This window comes from Populus alba, chromosome 1 (genome assembly GCF_005239225.2).
Source record: "Populus alba chromosome 1, ASM523922v2, whole genome shotgun sequence".
Lineage (NCBI taxonomy): Eukaryota > Viridiplantae > Streptophyta > Magnoliopsida > Malpighiales > Salicaceae > Populus > Populus alba.
The window spans coordinates 31,609,916-31,630,402 of NC_133284.1; the positions used below are offsets into that span (position 1 = coordinate 31,609,916).

A 20,487-nucleotide genomic window follows, 5' to 3' on the forward strand; every position below is an offset into this window, starting at 1 on the left:
CTCTTGACCTACTTTTTCTTTCTCAACTGTCATTACAAAGGTCATAACTTTGTCATTAATGTTAAATAATACATTTATTTTATTTTATTTTATTAATAGTAAAATAGTATTTTTAACTTAATCTATATATAAATTCTTTATATTTAGATTAAATGATGTACTGTTCACAAATAAACAAAAAAAAAAGATTTCTGACCTCTTTTTCTTTAATGTTTGTATTTTTTCTTTGTGTTTATTGAATTGTTTTAACAATTAACAAGGTAATGGAGTTAAGGGTCTGTCAGATAAAGGCCTGAAAACCCTTCCTGAGCAACACGTAAGATTTGATATCCGTAATTTGTATGTCAAAATGGGATGATCAAAAGGTTGCAGAGTCAGTTTGTGAGGCAGCAATTATATAAGGTTTCTTTCAGATCATCAATTACGGGGTGCCATTGGAGGTTCTTCGAGTTGCCAGCAGAGGTAAAAAGGAGGTACTTGAAAGAGAATTCGTCATCTAACACTGTCCTCTTGGGAACAAGCTAGCTTTAGTCCTCATGGAGAGAGTTTTTGAGTGGAAAGATCACCTCGACCTTGTTTTAGTTGTTTATATCTCAGAACATCACGTACGCCTTCCTTTATTGGCCTTCTGTGATCTAAACCTCTTTAATTTGTAAAAATAACTTGCACCTTTTTTTTGAAAGGGAACAAGTTCTTGAATACATGAGGAGTTCCAGTAAAGAGGTAATGTTCAATCGGACTCGGGCTATGACTCACTCGGCTCTTTTATTATGGTGGTGGGTAGAAGAGTAATAGAGGTGCTGTTGAAGGGGCTCAACATTCTCAACATTAAGGATAATATAAAGAATGGGTGGAATGGGGATCAACATCAACTATTACCCCAAGTGCCCAGAACCTGAACTGGCAACTGGAGTGGGCTGTGACTCTGATATCTCAACAATCACACTCCTCTGGTATAATATCTACAGGAAAACTGAAAAAACATTAGTTTTTAAAAAATAAAATAATAAACAAACCTCGACGAATCTATCTCAAATATGGATGATTCAAACGCTGTTACAGAAAATGATGTTTGATCATCAAATTACCCAGCACGTGTTGCCACCCACTTTCTAGCACCAATATATATTTTTGGAATACTGCAACAAACTACTACGCTCTCGCAATCAGAGCAATATAACTTCATTAATAACATGATCTGTATGCTCTTGCAAATGGCTTCTGTTTAACGGGTGCCTTCCATTGAGAGAAACAGCTCTAATTTTTAAGAAAAAAAAAAATGATTGGAGCAGAATAGTACACTAAATAATATAAAAAAAGAAAACTGTAAGAACAAACTAAGAAATGATTGGAGCAGAATAGTACACTAAATAAGATTGGCATCTCTACTTGCCAAAAATTCTCTTTGCTTGCCAGAGGTAACACCTGCTGTGCGATGGCAGCAGTTAGCAAAAATTTTCCTCTGACCTATGATTGGCACACCACACGATTCAGATGACTCCTTCACTTTGGCACTCTTTCAAGCAAGGGTTTTCCTTATTTAATTCTATTTTCTAGCCAAAGACTCTCCCTTGTGCTCGCTGCCTGCTGTAACCACAAAACCTGCTCCTACCTGGAAAGAAGACATAGCAAAATGACAACATAGAATACACATGAAACCATGCACTGTGTGTACCTGAGCGAGTGAGAAAAGGGAGAGAGGGACAGGTGAGGGTGAGAGGACCTGGCAGTCTTTCAACACAGCTCGCTCTTGGAGCTGGGCATTGCTACAAATCACGGATCCTTGGATTGAACAACCATCTCCAATAGTAACATGGTTCATGACAACTGAATTAACCACCTGCAGTTACAAAAAATTTAGATTCAATGACTTGACAACTACATTGTCAAAGTTACAATATGTCCTATTTATGAATATATAAAACTACAGTAAATTATATATGACAGCAAAAGCAAACAACCCGTAGCTTCATTATAGCTTGTGTTATGATATATGCCTTTTCATTTGAACTTTGTGATTAAAAATCATCATACCTTCACATTGGAACCTATCCGGCAGTGACGGCCAATAACAGATCGCTTGACACTACACTTGTCACCCATTTGGGAACCTTCCCATAGCATACAATGAGGCCCCACCTACACCCATCAAATTAACTTTTAAGTACACAACCAGATTTATCAGACCAGGTGCCCAAGATAAATTGTTACTGAAATTAAACTAGTGATTTTAGAAGTGTAGTATTTTATTTTTTTTAAAGTACACTCACAGTAGTTCTTGATCCAAGCTGTGCAGAAGGATGGATGATGTTGTTATGAGCAGAGAAGGAATATCCCGACAGACGACTGGCATCGCCTATGACCTGACATTTCACAGGTTGAAAATGAGCAATAAAAACTGCAAAAGTAGAAGTGACAACATAATAATATCCAATAAGAACATCAGCAGCATAAACTTACATCTCGATTGATATCACTGAATGCTTGAATAGAATTTAAGCGCTGACAGTAGCTGCTCTTGCTGGCAATGTAAGCACAGCATTTATGGATTCTTCGAACATGAGTAGAACCACTGCTACCTGAAGAGAGTTCATGGAAGCTTGGAGTAGATGCATTGGCCATGATTTGAGATACCACTGCTTGGTTGTTTTGAGAACCAACCTTCTCATTTCCACTTTCTTCTGCTTGTGGCACACCATTAAATAATAACTCTGATTTCTATCATCAAATGTAGATAGTTGAACCCGTTTTAAGTTTTATTTTACCAAAATGCAAGGCAAACAGAAACCAGGTATACAAGGAATTTATTTGACTAACCAACTGACTCCGAACAAGATAAGGCAACACATCCTCTTTTAAGCTTTGAAATTCATCCTTCTCATCCAAAACTTCTTGCAAAACAGATCTGAAAGAGATAGACAGGGATGGTGAAGATAGAGAACACCTGACATGGAAAAACAACAACAACAACAACAAAAAATGACAAGTTGTAAAAAGACCAACCTCTTGAATGCATACATATGAGCATCCATGAGATCAGCTCGTATTTCCATCTAATGAAATGATAGAAAATAACACTAGATTAAGAACCACAATTCCATAAAAATTATTAAATACAACCAAGTACTAGAAATATGAAAATCTTTCAAGTACACATGTTGGGATTTCAATATGTTCAGAAAGCACAAGAACTAAACAATAACTAGAAGATTTTATTAAGAAGATAGGGATAGATGAGTCTCCATTACCTGACCTACTGCACGAAGAATGCTCTTCTGGATTCGAATATCTTTCTCAACTTCAGCTCCTGGAAAGAGTTCCAGAATGAGCATTATGAGCAGATAAGTGGGAACTAGAACCAAAATAAAATCCAAACATAAAACCTGTTGCTATGTGTAATAAAAACTGCTTTGAAGGGTCCAATCCAATGATGTTGTAGCGTCTTGGTTTCTTGATTTTATCCTTTCCACCTGAAGATCCTGACTCTGTAGGTCCACTGACAGGAGCAGGGCAAAGCATTGTGGTCACCACTGCATTATGCTTTCTATGAGCAGCTGCAAGTGCACCAGGAGGAACATCAAAAACAAGATCGCCACTCACAACCTGCAGGAAGATGAAGTGTGAATGGCTGTAATGAATTGAAGACTTAGGACTAAAAAATACTTCAAAGGATTTGAATGCTGACCAAAATGTCATTTGCAGTCAAGTGGTGAGCAATTGCCCGAAGAGCACCGGCAGTTCCAACATCCTCATGAACTGCAGCAACCTGCAGCGTTATATAGCACCTATAAGTTCAAATTTTATCGATAAGAAATGAATGACACAGAATAGAGTACAATGCAGTTAATAAAAATCCTGAAATATAACAATGCTAGCATCGGCAACACCAGAATACAAAATGCAATAGGTTGCAGCAGAGCACGTGATGCCAGCTCCCATTTGTAGAATTGCAGAAAAATGAAATGACTTATTTTTGGAGATTAATATAAACTGCATACAATTAATGGTATCTTTGAGACAAAGGAATGATAGCAGTACTATATGACCTCAAGCAAGAAGCTCAAATACCAACAGAACAGAAAGTTCCAGACTAATCTAGCCCGGTCCATGACCAGTGTGTTTGCTTCATTTTAACAAAGATGCAAACTAGCTATGCCTTTCTTTCCATCTCAATTGACATGTTCTTGTAGGTTTAAGAGAAAGTGGTGAGCATTTCAGGAAAAAAATCAACTACCTATGTCTACTACTATATGGTTTCAAACCCTAGGAATAAAAAAACATGTCCCAAATAATTTAGTGCAGCAGCACCAGTCATTTTACCAGAAGAAAGTCATGCAATAAAACAAGTATAGATAGGTCTTCTGCTCTTGTTATTAGTTATTATAAGCTTGAGTACCCTAAATAATCACACTTCCCATCACTGATGGTGATTAGGGATCCATAATCACCAGGGCATAGTAATTAAACCTAGGTTTCAAAACATACTTTGGAATTTTGCATGGCATGTGTTTCTCAAAACCTAAGTTACAAGATTTAACTGAGCAGATATGAACTCTATGTTTTTTCCCATTTTGTTGCTATTCAGACCATTCACAAATGACAGAAAAAGGGTTAGTAAGCGAGACATATCAGATGACAAAAGAAGGCTTCTAGAAATTTAATGGCATGTCACTGTGCCGTGAGCTTTAATTACTGAGGATAAAAGTTACGTGAGATAAAAACCTGGGAAGTTTATGAAGAGATTTTCATCTCAACGCTCAGAAAAACCAAGCAATGCAACAACCCATTTTTTATCTCCTAAAACTCTTCAGTGTTGAGTTCAAAACACTGCAAGGATTTTTTGAAGCAAAACACTTTGGGACAAATAACAGCCAGATGCTGAATATTCTGCAATGAGAAACACTTCTAAACATCGGCAAGTCCAACACTTGAATTCATACCCAGGCGGCAACTGGTCCATAAGTCCATGTCACATGGATCACTTGAATTGTAACTATAGTTGATATAGAAAAACAAATAGAACGGTCATTTTTCAAGGTCACATTATAGTTTTAATTGTTTGGTTAAACAGTTTTCACAAAATGAAGTCTCCTGTGTCATTACTCTTAACCTAATCATTTCCGTGCAACATTCGCCGTCAATTTCTGATTAGTTATTTCAGTGACTTAAAAACAGCATACATCATGCAATCAAACATCGAACACCATCAATTACAAATTATATTAGATCAACAAAAAAACGTTATCTTTATTGCAATTTAGAAGGAAAAAAGGAAGTACCTCAACATGTAAACGATCAACATAAGCATTTGATATCCAACCACCGACTTGAATAGCAGCATCTTCCCCTTCAACAACCTATAACATAACAATACGTATTAAATTAAGAGCCGGCATTAGAAAGAAACCCGAAGCCCCAAAGGCAACTGAGAAAACCCATCACTATTACACATTTGCTATCGATTTACTTTAGAATCTTAACAATGGAATTAAACTTTATTTATTTATTTATTGGGTTCAAGATTATGAATGAATATTCCAAAATAGAAGCAGCCTTTTCAAATTCAGTTTTTCTTCTCCTTTTGCCTTTTTCTTCCACTAGTAGAGAAAGCAAAACAGAACAAGCAAAAAGATAATAAGGAATCTCAAAAAAAAAAAAATAATAATAATAATAATAAGGAGAAGCATACCACAATAAGATCCTTAAGGTTACTGAGTTCCAATTGCTCCAACACGTAAGAAAGAACAGGGCGGTTAGCCACCGGAAGCAGCGCTTTTGGCACTTCCTGCATTCGCAAAACAAAAATAAGCAAGAAAATAAAATCAAAGAGAAGACCAAATTAAAGTAAATCGTCGTCGGTAAAGAAATTAGAGCGTTTATTTAATAGTTGTTTTCTCGAGAAACAAACAGAAAGAGAAGAAGAGGCAAGTGAAGGGATTAGGAAGCAAACCTTGGAGACGAGAGGAAGTAATTTTTTAGAAGTGCCACCGGCAAGGACTACAACCTGAAAATCCATCTCTCAATATTTTTTTATTCTTTATTTCTGAGAGAGGGAGAGGGAGAGGGAGAGGTGGAAGCGAAATCAAGCTAGGAGGAGATGTCTTAGGTTTTTTTTTTTTTTTTTTTTTTGGTCTTTTGTATTTTAGTGGAAAGCAGGGTGTCTTCTTTTCCTCTTGATGGTCTAGTTTATATATATGGCTGGAGGAATCGCGATAAAATGAAAATGGTACTTGCCGCAGTTTAGCAATTTCAGATTTTCAGGACTGTCGTTTCTTACCTAGGCTCCGTTTGTTTGCACCGGGGAAAATGAATAAAGTGAATTCAAAGTATTTTCCGATGTTTGGTAGTGTTATGGAAAATGAACTGGAAAACACTTAATGTTCAAGTCTACAATTGAATATCTTTTTAATTAAGGGCTATTGGACTTTTGATATTTAAACCCCAAAAAGGGTGCTAGCTTGCAAATTCGCTGCTAGAGCGCTCTGCTTTAATTGCATGCGAGAGAAGCACGGGGTTTAAGTTGACTGGAATTGGACCTTTGACCCGATAGTCATGGGAAACTCCATAATCTTACTTCAATCTACTTAAGGTCTTTTCTGGTTTTTTTTTCTCTCTAGAAAAAAGTTCGCAGAGGATCCATGTAAATTGGAGATTTACACAAGTGAAAAAACATTATCCTTGTATATGTGTTTCAGATTAGTTTATGCAAAGCTTGTAGACCGCCGTAAGAAAATCCTGTTTTTTTATATAAATTTCTTATTCCTTATTCACATGACATTTCTTTTAACCATTATTAGTGAATTTAGCTTGCTAAATAGCTTTTCGTACCGAAAAGTATGCCAATAATGTTTTTTTCATTTTTTAAATCATCTCTAGAAAGTACAAACCGCACTCAATTTTAGCAAAAAAAAAAGATTTGAATTTTTTCAAAAAGCAGGTTGCACCGCAGTGCCAAACGGGCACATAGAAACTCTAGCTAGGCAGGTCAACCTGAGACTAAAACTAGATTGGATTAAAGAAAAAAAGAGGAAGAAAAAACCCGGCATGACCCAGCGACCTGGTCAAGACCCAGGCTACAAACCTATTAACTTTTTTTTTTTTTTTACTAAAACGACGTCGTTTTGATTTTTTAAAAAAAAAAAAATTGACCTGACCAAAACCCCAAACCCCAGCCGTGTCTTAAAACTATGAACTTAGTGTGTTTAGAAGTGGGGTTGCGGTTGTTTTTTAAAGTGTTTTTTGTGCCAAAATGCATCAAAATAATGTTTTTTTTATTTTTTAAAAAAATTATTTTTGAAGATCAATGCATTAAAATGATTCAAAATATAAAAAAAAAATAATTTTAACAAAAATAAATAAATTTTGTAGAACACGGTTTGCAAGTTCCAAACATTCTCCATGTATTCTTGGAAAAAAAAAAAACTATCCTTGTGCTTGTTTTTTTATGTTCGTTGAAAAAAATTCATTATTTGTGATTTTTTCTAATGTTATTGAATTTATTTTACGGAGATTTTTTATGGTATATTGTAATTGAATTTTTTTTTTTCTCTCTTTTTATAGTATATTGTAATTGAATTTGTTTTTTTCTCTCTTTCCTCATTGTAATGGCATGATGGGAGATAAATAATGTTTATATCTTATTTTTTTTTATTATCATGTTCAGATGGTTGTTTATTGTCATAATTTCATGGAAGTTCAAACATTGCCTGTATATTATAGTCATTAACCCGAATCCAATTTTTGCCTAATTTGGACGGTTGATCTCGTACATGACTACATGCTCAGATCGACTTGGTTCACTTGCAGCCCCCGAAGCACCCTGCAAGTTGATTTATCCACTGCACAGTGCACACCCACGTTTTATTTGTCCATGACAAGGATCATCAATTAACTTGAAGAGTTCTTCAAAAATGGCCAGCAAATTATGGGCTCAAGTTTTCTTTGGCAGTGTGATAGTGACTTTTTATTTTAAAATATATTAAAATAATTATTTATTTTTAAAAATTATTTTTAATATAACGACATTAAAATAATTTAAAGACATTAAAAAAAATTTACAAGCACACCCTGAAAGACAGCCATCCTTTGACAAATGACATATCTAAGAATACAGACGAAAATTTGTCCGTTGCTCGATTTCTTTTTCTCAAGCCATGAAAAGGCCAATCAAATCAATTAAAAATTTATTTCACACTCCCTTCGCACAAGCAACCCATCCTCAGGAGACGCCACTTTTTTACTTGTCGTAAACGGTAGTAAAGGTATAATTAAAACACGTCACGTACACCCATGATTTTGTCTGCTATCTAAACGACATGCGCAAGGTAGCCCCAGTAACACAACTTTGCCTAACATGCACCACAATAATGAATGGCTAAAAAACTTTTAGTTAGGATTTTCCACCTCTAGCATTCCACAGTCACACAGGCGGCGCGTCGAATCACCTCCGGCAAATGAGGCCCTCTGCTCCACACTCCGCTAATACAATCATAAACCAATACCAATCCCTCTTTCAATCCCCGAACATTCCTTCCACTTCTCCTTAACAAATCATCAATGCACCCACTGACTTGAATTAACACCACCTTGTTTTCGACTCCTACGCAACTAAACCTCACTGTACTGTCCAGCCTAACTTGTGCTGGCAATGGTGGGCTCTTTATCCTACACCACTCTCCAAATCCCTTACCGTTGCTGCCGCCGCCGCCCCGCCTCCGGGCATCAAAGCGACAGAATGATAACTCCACCGCGTGACTAGTTAAAATATAAACATACCCTGCCACCGCACATGCAGCCACGACACACCCGCCACCAGGAACGGCCCTACTCCTTAACCACAAACGCGACTCCACATCAAACAAATCCATCGAACTGGCATACACATAAGCCTCTGCCCCCGCTGCAGCGGGGCGTGTGACTTCATTCTCCAAGGCGGCACCTATTTTAAGTCCTCCAATCACATAAAACACGCCATCAACGGCAGCCCCAATGCAACCATATCGCCTCCTTGTCGCCTGTGCCACCACACGCCAAGTATCAGTGTCTGGGTCATACTCCTCCAATGCTGCCCCCGCTCGTGACCCGCCTCCGGCGACATAAATTTTACCCGAAAGCACTGCAGTAGCAAATTTCTTTCTAGGGTAAATCATTGAAGATCTTGAAGTAATTATGCCACTCCAGACATCATAACAAAACATTTCGTTTCGTCCAATGATATAGATCCTTGATCCAATTGCAGACAGACGAGCGTGAGAAAGGCTATCCAATGAGGCTACAGGAAAAGGAAGACACGAAGCAACTTTCCACAAAGGGTCATTGGTATCGGCATCATTGTCATCTGGTAGTCGGAGGGAGGCGGCAAAAGGGGCGGATAGAGTGAAGATGGTGGGGTGGATGAGGTGGTGGAGACGGCGTAGGTAGAGAAAAGAAGGAGATTGAAGGAGGAGGGACCAGCGGCGGCAAACGAGGGAAATGGAAGGGAGGGAAGAGGAAGGGACTCTAGAGAGGCATTCTAAGAGAAGGTCATCTGAAAGAGAAGAGAGGGTGGTGGTGGGGATGGAGATGGTGATTATAGGGTTTGGAGAGAGGGGTTTGGAGGTGGGGTCTTGTGGGTTTGGGAAGCAAGATTTCATTAGCCATGAGAAGTGGCGAGAATTGCAACTTTCTGGCATGAATAGGGGGGGAAGGGACTTTGAGGGAGGGTGTTAATGGAGGAGAGGGGATTTATGAGGAGTTGGAGCAGTTACTTATGTTCGATTTCAGGTGCCTGAACTGCTTGCTGGACATCCATTTTCTCTTAACTTGTCTTTAAGGTGATTGGTCTTGCTGGATTCTGAATAAACACGTGTTATTTTCTAATACCATTATTATTGCTGTTGCGTGTGATATGTCTGCAGAATGATGATCATAAGTGATTTCGGGATGACCGGGAGGGTGGTGATGGGAAGTGTGGTTTTGGTTGTTCTTGTATTTTTTATTTTAAAATAATATTTTTTAAAAAAATTATATATAATGTTTTTATTTTTTATTTTTAAATATAAAGGCATTTGCAGAATAGTTAGATGGTGGAAAATTTCAAAACTAATTTTTATGTAATTCTATGTGAATTAAAATAAATTGTTACAAGACATAGAAGGGTCAGTTAGGATAGACTTGTGGTTTTTTTTTATATAAAAAATATATATTTTTTGTATTAAATTAAATTTAATAGACAATTAATTTTGTAATTTATTTTGAATTTTTTTATGAAGTTATTATAATTTAGTGATCTCAATTGTTTGGTAGATAATTCGGGTTAACTCAAATTTTTTAATTGAATTATTTAAAATTAAATTAAAATTAAGTTTTATAACTTATTTTATTTTGTTTTTTATAAGTTTATTATATTTTATAAACAGGATTATGATTTTGTAAGTTCATTTTGGTTAACTCAAATCAATTCAATATATTATCGTTTCAATTTATTTTTTTAAAAATATTACATTGAATATTTTTTTCTTCAGACAAACTATTTTTTTATTGATAAACCAGATTATTTTTAGACTTGTTAAATTAATCAAATCAAATTAGATTACCCTTCACTTGATTTAATTTTTTTTTTCCAATAAAAACCATGCTAGCGACCCTCACATATTTTCTTACATTCAAAAATAAAATTTGCCGCAGTGTAATAATACAGGCAATTATCTAATATAGCACTAAATACTCTTATAACTACAATTACCACACTCACAATCAATATTATCAAATTCGTCTCATATGATAGACCAACTTTATGACTCAATAACCCAGGACTCAGCCAGCTTATCAAAACCAAACTAGTCAAATTAAAACCTGGTTCCATTTTTTATTCAAAGCTTTGTTTCAACATATATTTTTTTTTAAAAAAAAGATTATAAAAAGAATGTTAATTTATACTGATTTAGAATGAATTGGATTAACCACCTGAACTCATGACGTAAACTTTGCTTTAAAACTACAGCAGCCACGTCTAACGAAGGAGTTAAAAAACCAGGCAAGTGCACCTAACGAAGCTTGAGTCTAAAGGTAAACGTACCAAGCCATAAAGCAACGAAAAGAAGGGAAGAGGGGCTGGCATTGTCATGTCAATGTGGTTAGATTCTATATATTCGGCTAGGCACCTAGAGATTCTTGCTTCTTCTTTCTTTTTCTTTTCTATAAATACTTTTATCTCGAACCACATTCTTGGTTCAATGGACCTACACATGTCTGGACCCTCGGGGCCTGTCCTAAAAATCTAAATGCTATTGCCGGTCCTGAGCAGTGAGAAAGAAACAATAAAACGGTGCTTGTCTACGATCATAGTCAAGTTAGACATCGTTTGGCATTGCGTTCCAAACGATGTTTTGTTTAAATTCAAATTTTTTTTTTTTAAAATTGAGTTTGGTTTGTATTTTTTGAATCGTTTTGATGTGTTAATATCAAAAATAATTTTTTAAAAATAAAAAAACATCATTAGCATGTATTTCGGCATGAAAAACTATTTGAAAAACAACCGCTACCACACTGTCAAATACACTCCTAGTGTCCCTATATTTTTCGATTGAGATTTTCATACAGATGATATGATCTGAGGATTACCTTTTCCATCGTGATGGTGTGCACAGTCTTCACAAAAAAAAAAATTTATAATCGTTTAGTAAATTATTTTGATCACAGATTTTGGAGATGATTCCTATTAAAAATTGAGTTTCTCCCACCGGTTTTGGTGAAGCAAAAGATTATTATTTTTCACTTTTATCCACCTATTGCAAGAGAAAGAAAAAAATCAAGGGCTCACCTGATTATTGTTTGCTTCCTTCCTTCGGCTCAGGTAGGAGTTTTTAATATTTCTTTAGAAATCATCATTGCCAAGTGGAATGATTCATTTGGCACTGTCACGTGAATAGTGACAGGTGAATTAATTTATGGGACATTGTTGAACACTGATTCTACTGTTCATTGAAGGAAAAAAAATTTAATTTTTTTTAATTGTATTTTACTCTGGTATTTAATATTATTTAATAACACTATATAAAATAAAAAAAGATCGCATGATGACATAACATTTGTAGAATTTAATCGCAATTTCAATTTTATTTCTGATAATATTTTACCTGATTTTATTGCACGCTCAAAAAACCATGAAAGCTCTAGTTCTTATCAGATAAATTTCATACATGATGAAATTATAGATAAGTTAATGAAACAATTAAAAAATTTTATACTCTCAGAATCAACAAGTCACAGTGCAAATGAAAAAGATTGTTAATTTCTAAAACTCAACATTTCACTTTTTAATAATTCATTTTTGTATTTTATTTTTTATATATATATTTAGCATCTTAAAGATCAACAGGTCTCTTTTTCTATGAAAATTTTATTTTTTCATGAATAATTAAACTTGAATACAAAACATAATTCAAACTCATGTATCTTTACCTAGGGTTACAAGCCTATGAAAAACCAAATTTATATAAAGTTTCTCAAGAGTTCATCATGTTGAGAATCAGGCTCTTTTTTAGCACACCATCGTGCACCCATGATACTTCAAATTAACATTTATTAAAAGTTCTTGGTATTTTATTGCAGTAACGAACAGTAAAATGTTGGCATTTCAAACTTCAGTCCTCAAAATCAAACTTTTTGAGAATTTTTTTTATTTTCAAACTTTTTCTTAGTTTTTTCGTCAGCCGTTAGATTAGGTTTACTAGATATTAAATTTTATAATTTATTTTTATTTTTTTTTGTATAAGTTATCCTGGTATTATAATTTAGATTGCAAGTTTTGTGGGTTAGTGATATTAATTCGAATTATTTTATTTATATCTTTTAATATTTAGTTGATTGAGAATTGAGTTTTATAATTATAATTATTTTTTATTTGTTTTATTTGAGGTTATTATAGTCTCATGACCTAGATTACGAGGTTTACAGGTTAGCCACTTTGACTCGGGTTTTTTTTTTTGCTTTTTTTAATTGATTTTTTTTAATTTTATCCTTCAATACTAAATTGATTGAGAATTGGACTTTTTTCAATTTGATTTCTATCATGTTATCCCGATCTCCTCATTTAAGTTAACTCGAGTCAACCAGGTTATTATTTTTGTTTTTTTTTTATTTGATTTTTTTTAATTTAACCCTTTAACATTTGATTGATTGATAATGAAGCTTCGTATTTTTTTTTCTTTCTTGTTATATGGTTATCACGGTCTTATGACCCGAGTTATGAGTTAAGACGACTGACTTGAGTTTTTTTATTTATTTTTTAATTAATTTTTTTCTTCAATTTTATGTTTCAATACTAGATTGACTTAGAATTAAGCTTTATAATTTTTTTTAGTTTGCATTGTATAAAGTTATTTTAGTCTCATGACCCAGATCACGAGTTTGTTAAGTTAACTTGGATGGTTTTTCATGTTTTTTTTTTTTTATTTCATCTTTCAACATTGAATTGATAGTAAATTAAGCTTAATAACCTGTTTCAATTTATTTTTTATGAGGTTATCTTAGTTTCATGATCCAGGTTTAGCAGGTTAAACCAAAATGACCCGGCTAATTTTTTTAGTTGAACTTTATTTTTAAGTTCACTCTTCAACAATTTATTAATTGAAAATTAGTTTTAATAATTTTAAATTTATTTATTTTCTATAGGATTATCAGAGTCTGAAGATCCGAGTAGTAGATTTGACAGGTTAACTCGATTCGATCTAATATGTTGCCATTTCAATACTTAAAAAAAATTATAGTCTTATTTTTTTAGTCAAATTATATTTTATTGGTTTGTTGGATTGTCTTTGAATCCGTCAAGTGACTATATCATACAAGATCAATCCCTATATAGATTTTTTTTATTTATTAAAAGTACTTGAATATTATTTTTATATTAAAAAAAAAATTAATCTCGCAATGTAGCACATAAAAGTATATAGTTTTTAACTATGCTCAAATTCACGGGTCTAACAATTTAGAGAGCGCAGCTCATATAACGTTATTGCGTGGCTGAATAAAATTACAAGAAGACGACGACAACAATAAAAACCATATCCATATTTATAATTACATATAAAAACATGAAGTTCGTTAAACATTTGACTCGAATTAAATATATTCAGTATTTATTCAATTGAATGATTAATTTGACCGGTGCCAAATTATTTTACAGCAATCAAAACCATCTTCACCTGGTCTTTTTGCCCAATATAGAAGCCCAGACTGATTTATCCAGCCCAGTTCCCCGTCCGTACCAACGGCTACATTAAATTCCAAAACTCAAACTCCTGCGCGTCAAGTTCTAACGATATCACATACGCGCTTTACATCCGTCGGATCTAAACAGCAGAACGGTCAAGATTAATCAAAAAGTCGACCGTTGGAGGGTCCTGGCGTCTCTTCAAAAGGACTCTTCTTTGACTCTATGATCTCATTGCTTGCTTGCTCTCGTTTTCTCCACATAAGCAGAAGCAAACAAATACAAGAAACGGAGAAAGAATTTGCATAGATATTTCAGAGAGGGAGATAGATAAAGGGTTTGTAGAAGGAGAAGGGTGGCGACCAATAACACAGAAGAAGGAGAGACACGAAGTAGTCTTCTCCAGGAGTTTTTATCATCAATATTTGCAAGAGTCTTTGGGCAGAATCAAGAGGAAAATACAATGGGTTCAAGAAATCTTGTTGTATCTTATCAACAACAGCAGAGAGGTAAAAAACCGGTTCTTGGGTTTTGGTTTCTTAATTTCTTTTCTGGGTTTTGTTTCTTTTTGTGTTTCTACTTTATTTTTTGAAGTTCATACGGTTCTTTGTGGTTTGGTTCTGTTTTAGGTGTGATGGTTTTTGATACGGCCTAGATAAAAATCACTTACTGGGTTTTGATTTTTATATTTTGATGGGTCCTCTAATGTCTGGTCTGATCATAGGTGACTTCTTTCTTTGGGGTTTGGTTCCTTTAAAATATGTTGATGTATGTGATTATGGTTTTGTTGTATTACAATTTGGTTTATAACAGGAAGAAATTTACTTTAAAGAGTCCTGTACTGACTTTTCAAACTGGGTTTTGATTTCTGCTTCTCTTTTGAGGATTATCTCCTTTCTTTGCTTATTTTATTCGATTATCTCGAAAATTAAATGGGTCTCTTGCGGGTTGATAGAATATAAATGAAATTACTTTAAGATTTATGTATCAGATTTGCGTATTTGATTTCTGATTATCTGCGTAAATGAAATTACTTTCACATTTCTGTTTTGATATTGGTATTATGGATAGATTATTGGCATGAATGATTTCATGAATATCTTTCAATCCTTTCTTTGATGCATTGATTTTTTTTTTTACTGTCCTATAAGGTCTTCTCCTGAACTTGAGGCTGATATTATCGTATTTTAACGATGGGTGTCTTTCATCAATTTTGTACAGTCTTTCAATCTTCTTGATGTTCCTCGTTAAGTCTTTGCCTCGAGGTCTTTTGAAATACCTTATCTGTGTAAACCTTATATTGTCCGAGTAATTTTGTTTTCCTTTTCTTTTAGAAGAAGCGAAGCAGAAGACTTTTGTACCTGCAGAGGGAAGGAATAGGAGAGTGCTTCAAGACATTGGCAACTTAGTGAATGATCGCGTCTCTTTGCAAGGGAAGGTAAGCTTAAATTCTCGGGTGATTTACCGTTTTGTAACCGAGAGTCAGGTTCTTTTGGAATCTCACCTAATGGATGAACTGAAGACGTTGTCAATTTGCAGAAACCAGTTACAGAAGTTGTAGATACTGCAGTTGCTCGCGATGTGAGGGCTCCTGCAGCTACAAAGGCACCACCAGCAGAAATAAAGAAAGTGAATGAGAAACACAGACCTGAGGATGTGATTGTGATAAGTTCTGATGAAACTGAAAAGAGTAAACCTGTTAGTAGAAGAGTATCAAGGAAAGGAGTCAAGACGCTCACTTCAATCCTCTCTGCTCGAAGCAAGGTAATTGTTGGATAGTTGCAGTTTTGGTTTATGTATAATTTGTTCTATCCATTCGTTTATGTACTAATGTAGTTTATAACATTAGGCCGCTTGTGGTAAGCCCGAGGATACACTGGTGGACATTGATGCTGCTGATGTTACTAATGAGTTGGCAGTAGTTGAATACGTTGATGATATGTACGAGTTCTACAAACTTACAGAGGTAAAGATATCCTCTGTCTCTCTCTCTATCTCTCTATCTATCTGACTGTATCTATCTATCTACACACACATTAACATGACGAGTTTTATGCAGGTTGACAGCAGGGTACATGACTACCTGCAATCCCAACCAGATATCAACGGAAAAATGAGATCGATCCTCGTAGATTGGCTGATTGAAGTTCATCGAAAGTTTGAGCTGATGCCGGAGACTCTCTATCTTACCATAAATATTGTTGATAGGTTCCTAGCGGTGAAAATTGTACCAAGGAGGGAACTTCAGTTGGTTGGCATCAGCTCAATGCTTTTAGCCTGCAAGTACGAAGAAATATGGGCGCCAGAGGTGCAGTATTCTTCACTTTTTAATGCAATACTGCCTTGGTATTTTGTTTTGTTCTAGTATAATCACTCTGCTGACATGATGTTTCTTGTTCTGGAACATGTAGGTTAATGACTTCGTTTGCATATCTGACAATGCCTATACAAGAGAGCAAGTTCTGGCAATGGAGAAAGCAATCTTGGGAAAGCTAGAGTGGTATCTTACAGTTCCAACACCGTATGTTTTCCTTGTTAGATATATCAAGGCTTCCATTTCATCTGATAAAGAGGTACTAATGCAAACAATGTAATAATTTTGTTTTCGAGTTCTCCTTTTTCATGTTGATGTCTCCTTGATATGACATCCATGATATTAATTGGTTGATGCTTTACTAATGTAGACAGAGAGCCTGGTGTTCTTCCTGTCCGAACTTGGTCTGATGCAATATCATGCTGTTGTCAAGTATGGTCCCTCGAAAATTGCTGCTTCAGCTGTGTATGCTGCTCGATGTACAATGGATAAGAGCCCTTTATGGACTGAAACTCTGAAGCACCACACTGGCTACACTGAAGATATGTTAAGGTAAATTTTCTTTAACTAAAAAGATATGGATCATAGATCAGTTAAACAGTGCCTGGTCAGCCTCCCTGCCAGTAATAATCATGGCATGCGATAATTTGGTGGCACTATAGTTTGGCACAATTTCTTTAATGTGTTTCGTTCTGTCATGCGACAGGGATTGTGCAAAGCTCCTGGTTCAATGTCACTCTGCAGCTGCCGAAAGTAAGCTCAAGGCTGTCTACAAGAAATTTTCAAGCGAAGATTACGGGGCTGTGGCTCTTCTTACCCCAGCCAGAAGCCTCATCTGAATCACCATGAAGTTCTTATGTGACTTCCTTACCCCAGCCAGAAAGCCTTTCATCTGAATCTCACCATGAAGAAGTTACGCAATATTTGTGTAAACAGTAGTGTTTGGTTAGTAGGAAGATCATGCTGCTATTATGATCTGTGTCGGGTTGATTTTATTCTTGTTGTATCCTTCTCCTTTTGGTGAAGCAGCTGCCAAAATGCTTGATTTGATTCTTGTTCAAAGATGTTTTACACTGTTCATGTGTGGGTTGTTGCATGCTAAATTCAGAATTATCGTGTGGTTTGCAGCTGATATAATGTTATAAAATGATCGTGTCAAAATGGTTAAAGCTGTTCACCATCTCTGAAGTTGAATCAACCTTTATTTCCCACCTTTTGAATAACCTGCCGTGTTCTGACTTAAACTTATCTTGATTACCTGATCCATATCAGCCCCAGAATGAACTCTTTTTGTTCTTTCTATTTTTCTCTTTCATGGCGAGTGGACTGGAAAGTACAGTTTTTCGAACATACAGAGCACACATCTCATGCCTTCTGGCTGGCTAGCATATATATGGTTCAGGATTGATAGACTTTTTGGCCAACGCTAGATTGATTGCATTGTGATTTTGCTTTGTCTAGCTGTGCTAATCTTTTAGTCTCTGAAAGCCTGAAACTGATGTGCCATTTTCATTTTCTGATCTTCAAAAACAATACAAAGACGCCATTTGAAAATTAAGTCGTGATAATAAAAACAAAGTCGACAAGTCAACAATGTACAGATTGAAAGGCTATGATTATTAGAGAGACAATATGCTAAAAAGCTGGCACATTATTCATGTATAAACAGTTAGGAACATCCCATTTCTCTGTTTTAATTTTTTTTCCCCTTTTCTTATAGAGTGATTGTATTGAATCTTCTAGATTGTTTCTTCAGTACCAGCATCACTGGTGCTAATCTCTGCTGCCGCTCCATCAGCCACTTTGACCTTAGCTCCACAGCAACTCTTTGTGCCATGTGTCTCAACCTTGACATTTCTTCTGCAACAGCTCCCATTTGTTTTCCCTAGCTCCAGCTTTCTATCCATAAACTCTGAATTCTCCTTCCAAACTTCTCCATTAGAATAAACCTCCTTCTTCCATATTGGAACAGATGCCTTTAGCTCATCAATCAAATACTTACAAGCATCCAGGGCATCAGCACGATGAACAGCCGATACAGCAATGAAGACACTCATTTCTCCAACTGGAACTGTACCCAGCCGGTGTGCAACAGCAATGGAGTGGATATCCCAGGATGATCTAGCAGATGAACAGATGGATTTCATCTGGCGTATTGCCATTGGTACATATGCTTCATATCTTAGCTCCACTACTGTTTTGCCCTCAAAGGTGTCACGTGTTGTACCTGAAAATGTTGCTATGGCACCAGCCTGTGAAGCACTGACATAGTTTACATATTTGGCAAGATCAATGAGGTTGTTTTCTTCTAATATTTCAACTAGAGTTTTCTCTTCAGTGGCCATATCAGTATGGAACTTCTGATTATCTTTTACCTTTGGACGTTCAATTTCAAAGGAAAAATCCTTTGTTTAATATAAAATTTCAGGGACCAGTAAAATCATATCATCAACAGGCTCATATTCCACGTCTGTCAAATAAAAAGATAATGTCAATACCATGTGAATGAGGGGACAGAAGTGATTCTATAACACAAAGGACAAAGGAAAAAAGCTCCAAGTGATATATCACTATCAAAGATCCTTATGGCTTTTGATGATTAAAAAGGCAAGCTCCAGATTGGTATTATCTCAAAACAATTTTTTTTCACAATGCTAAATTTTGATGACACCCACCACTTCCCTAATTTAACCAGATGATTAATTGCCAACAACATCGCTGTCACCATTTTTCATGAATTTATCTTCCATGACCCATCTTATCAATCACAGCCAATTTAACAACATATTGAACCACATTTTTGAGATGCAAGATAAGCCATAGGCACTCGTTTCATCTCACAACAAGACAAGAAACAAGGTTGACATTGAAGCATTATGGATAACCTATGGAGAGTTGATGCTTAGGTACCCTAGACAATTTGCAAAGCTTTTCAATCAGTATATCCTCTCTATCACATGAGGAATCATAATATGTTAACTAAACAACTTGAAAACCTTGCAAATTCATGTTAGCCTTTCTTCACTCCTTGGGTTCAAGGAATGCCAGAGGCAGAAGAGGTGTCTAATTCTTTTCCAACCATCAGCTAATATCTCGTGTCGCTTGAAAAAAAAAAACAGAGAGGTAGATTCCACATTTCACGAAACTAATGAGTGGCCATCTTTGATCACTAGTTCATCCACTAAATACAACACTCAGTCCCTTCCAATTCCATGTGCTCTTTATTGGTTTCAAGAGCCTTTTGATACGGGTCTTCCCTTTCCAAAGAAGAATATTCATCAATAAATTATAATCAGGATGACCATATGCACTAGTTAGATCCTTCACAGCAAAGAGACTATGGGTTTGTAAAGTGTGGATTTTGTGCAAGCTGAAATAAAAAGCCAGCTAAACAGAACATCCTAGCAATCTCAATTTTTCCTTATCCCCAGGATGCTACGTCTCCTCCGTACTTTTAAACACAAAAAATAAATCATGTTGCTTCTGTCTATTCCAACACAATCAATCAAGAGACAATAACCAAAGAAAATCTCACAAAAAACAATACTAAACAATCACAAATAGCAAGACAAATCACAAACCATGATGGTAACAAGCAGACGGCACTACATGCTCCAAACCCAGTTGCAAAAACCAACAAACTAAGAAAATCCCAAAAGAATTCACACCATATAAAGCTCAAAACTATATAGAAGATGGGAAGAAACAGCCATATAAAAGATAAAAACAAAAGCGTAGGAGTAAAATAAGAAATAGAAAAGAGCAGGTAAAGAGTAGATACAGGTACCTAACAGAGATTCCTCCGTTTCATTACAGAAAAATGATTCTTCCTCCTCCTCCTCTTCACTAATGAGACCCAAACCTGCTGCGAGTCAAACGAAGGCTTTATTGGGCGAGTCAGATATGTTTTGGGTCTGGGCCTTGTCAATTTGGTTTGAAATGTCATAGGTATGACCTGGTCACTAGGCCACGCATATGTCCA

General features: G+C 35.5%; 4 protein-coding genes across 6 annotated transcripts; 1 reads left to right on the forward strand and 3 right to left on the reverse strand.

The window, feature by feature from the left end:
- Positions 1–1,274: 1,274 nt before the first annotated feature.
- LOC118047093 (uncharacterized) lies at positions 1,275–6,174 on the reverse strand. The gene is made up of 13 exons (XM_035056280.2): positions 5,951–6,174; positions 5,690–5,785; positions 5,280–5,357; positions 3,686–3,766; positions 3,384–3,603; positions 3,249–3,307; positions 3,004–3,053; positions 2,818–2,905; positions 2,461–2,718; positions 2,271–2,363; positions 2,035–2,139; positions 1,724–1,840; positions 1,275–1,612 (listed from the first exon to the last, which is right to left on the reverse strand). The coding sequence occupies exons 1-13, from the start codon at positions 6,014–6,016 to the stop codon at positions 1,547–1,549; spliced, it is 1,377 nt and encodes a 458-aa protein (XP_034912171.1). The 5' UTR covers positions 6,017–6,174; the 3' UTR covers positions 1,275–1,546.
- A 1,924-nt stretch (positions 6,175–8,098) lies between these two features.
- Positions 8,099–9,907, reverse strand: LOC118047085 (F-box/kelch-repeat protein At5g26960). Its single transcript, XM_035056261.2, has one exon. The coding sequence runs from the start codon at positions 9,669–9,671 to the stop codon at positions 8,406–8,408; it is 1,266 nt and encodes a 421-aa protein (XP_034912152.1). The 5' UTR covers positions 9,672–9,907; the 3' UTR covers positions 8,099–8,405.
- A 4,500-nt stretch (positions 9,908–14,407) lies between these two features.
- Positions 14,408–17,642, forward strand: LOC118047086 (G2/mitotic-specific cyclin S13-7). 2 transcript variants are annotated; one of them, XM_035056263.2, is made up of 8 exons: positions 14,408–14,700; positions 15,529–15,629; positions 15,731–15,955; positions 16,041–16,157; positions 16,251–16,499; positions 16,603–16,764; positions 16,876–17,057; positions 17,212–17,642. In XM_035056263.2, the coding sequence occupies exons 1-8, from the start codon at positions 14,655–14,657 to the stop codon at positions 17,342–17,344; spliced, it is 1,215 nt and encodes a 404-aa protein (XP_034912154.1). In that variant the 5' UTR covers positions 14,408–14,654; the 3' UTR covers positions 17,345–17,642. The 2 variants fall into 2 exon arrangements, with proteins under 2 accessions (XP_034912154.1, XP_034912153.1); XM_035056262.2 differs by having other exon boundaries at positions 14,411–14,700; positions 15,526–15,629.
- A 409-nt stretch (positions 17,643–18,051) lies between these two features.
- On the reverse strand, positions 18,052–20,363 carry LOC118047087 (molybdopterin synthase catalytic subunit). Of its 2 annotated transcripts, none has more exons than XM_035056265.2 (2): positions 20,293–20,363; positions 18,052–18,975 (listed from the first exon to the last, which is right to left on the reverse strand). In XM_035056265.2, exon 2 carries the CDS (start codon positions 18,848–18,850, stop codon positions 18,245–18,247), a length of 606 nt encoding a protein of 201 aa, XP_034912156.1. In that variant the 5' UTR covers positions 18,851–18,975; positions 20,293–20,363; the 3' UTR covers positions 18,052–18,244. The 2 variants fall into 2 exon arrangements, with proteins under 2 accessions (XP_034912156.1, XP_034912158.1); XM_035056267.2 differs by lacking the exon at positions 20,293–20,363 and adding an exon at positions 20,087–20,272.
- Between the last annotated feature and the right edge of the window lie 124 nt (positions 20,364–20,487).

Coding starts and splice junctions, on each gene's coding strand:
- LOC118047093 (XM_035056280.2), bottom strand. CDS start 6,016: ATGGATTTTCAGGTTGTAGTCCTTGCCGGTGGCACTTCTAAAAAATTA. Junction 1,841..2,034: donor GGATAGGTTCCAATGTGAAG/GTATGATGATTT, acceptor TTGTAACTGCAG/GTGGTTAATTCAGTTGTCAT. Junction 1,613..1,723: donor CTGTGTTGAAAGACTGCCAG/GTCCTCTCACCC, acceptor TCTTCTTTCCAG/GTAGGAGCAGGTTTTGTGGT.
- LOC118047085 (XM_035056261.2), bottom strand. CDS start 9,671: ATGCCAGAAAGTTGCAATTCTCGCCACTTCTCATGGCTAATGAAATCT.
- LOC118047086 (XM_035056262.2), top strand. CDS start 14,655: ATGGGTTCAAGAAATCTTGTTGTATCTTATCAACAACAGCAGAGAG. Junction 16,500..16,602: donor AAGAAATATGGGCGCCAGAG/GTGCAGTATTCT, acceptor TGGAACATGTAG/GTTAATGACTTCGTTTGCAT. Junction 16,765..16,875: donor CCATTTCATCTGATAAAGAG/GTACTAATGCAA, acceptor TTACTAATGTAG/ACAGAGAGCCTGGTGTTCTT.
- LOC118047087 (XM_035056265.2), bottom strand. CDS start 18,850: ATGGCCACTGAAGAGAAAACTCTAGTTGAAATATTAGAAGAAAACAAC.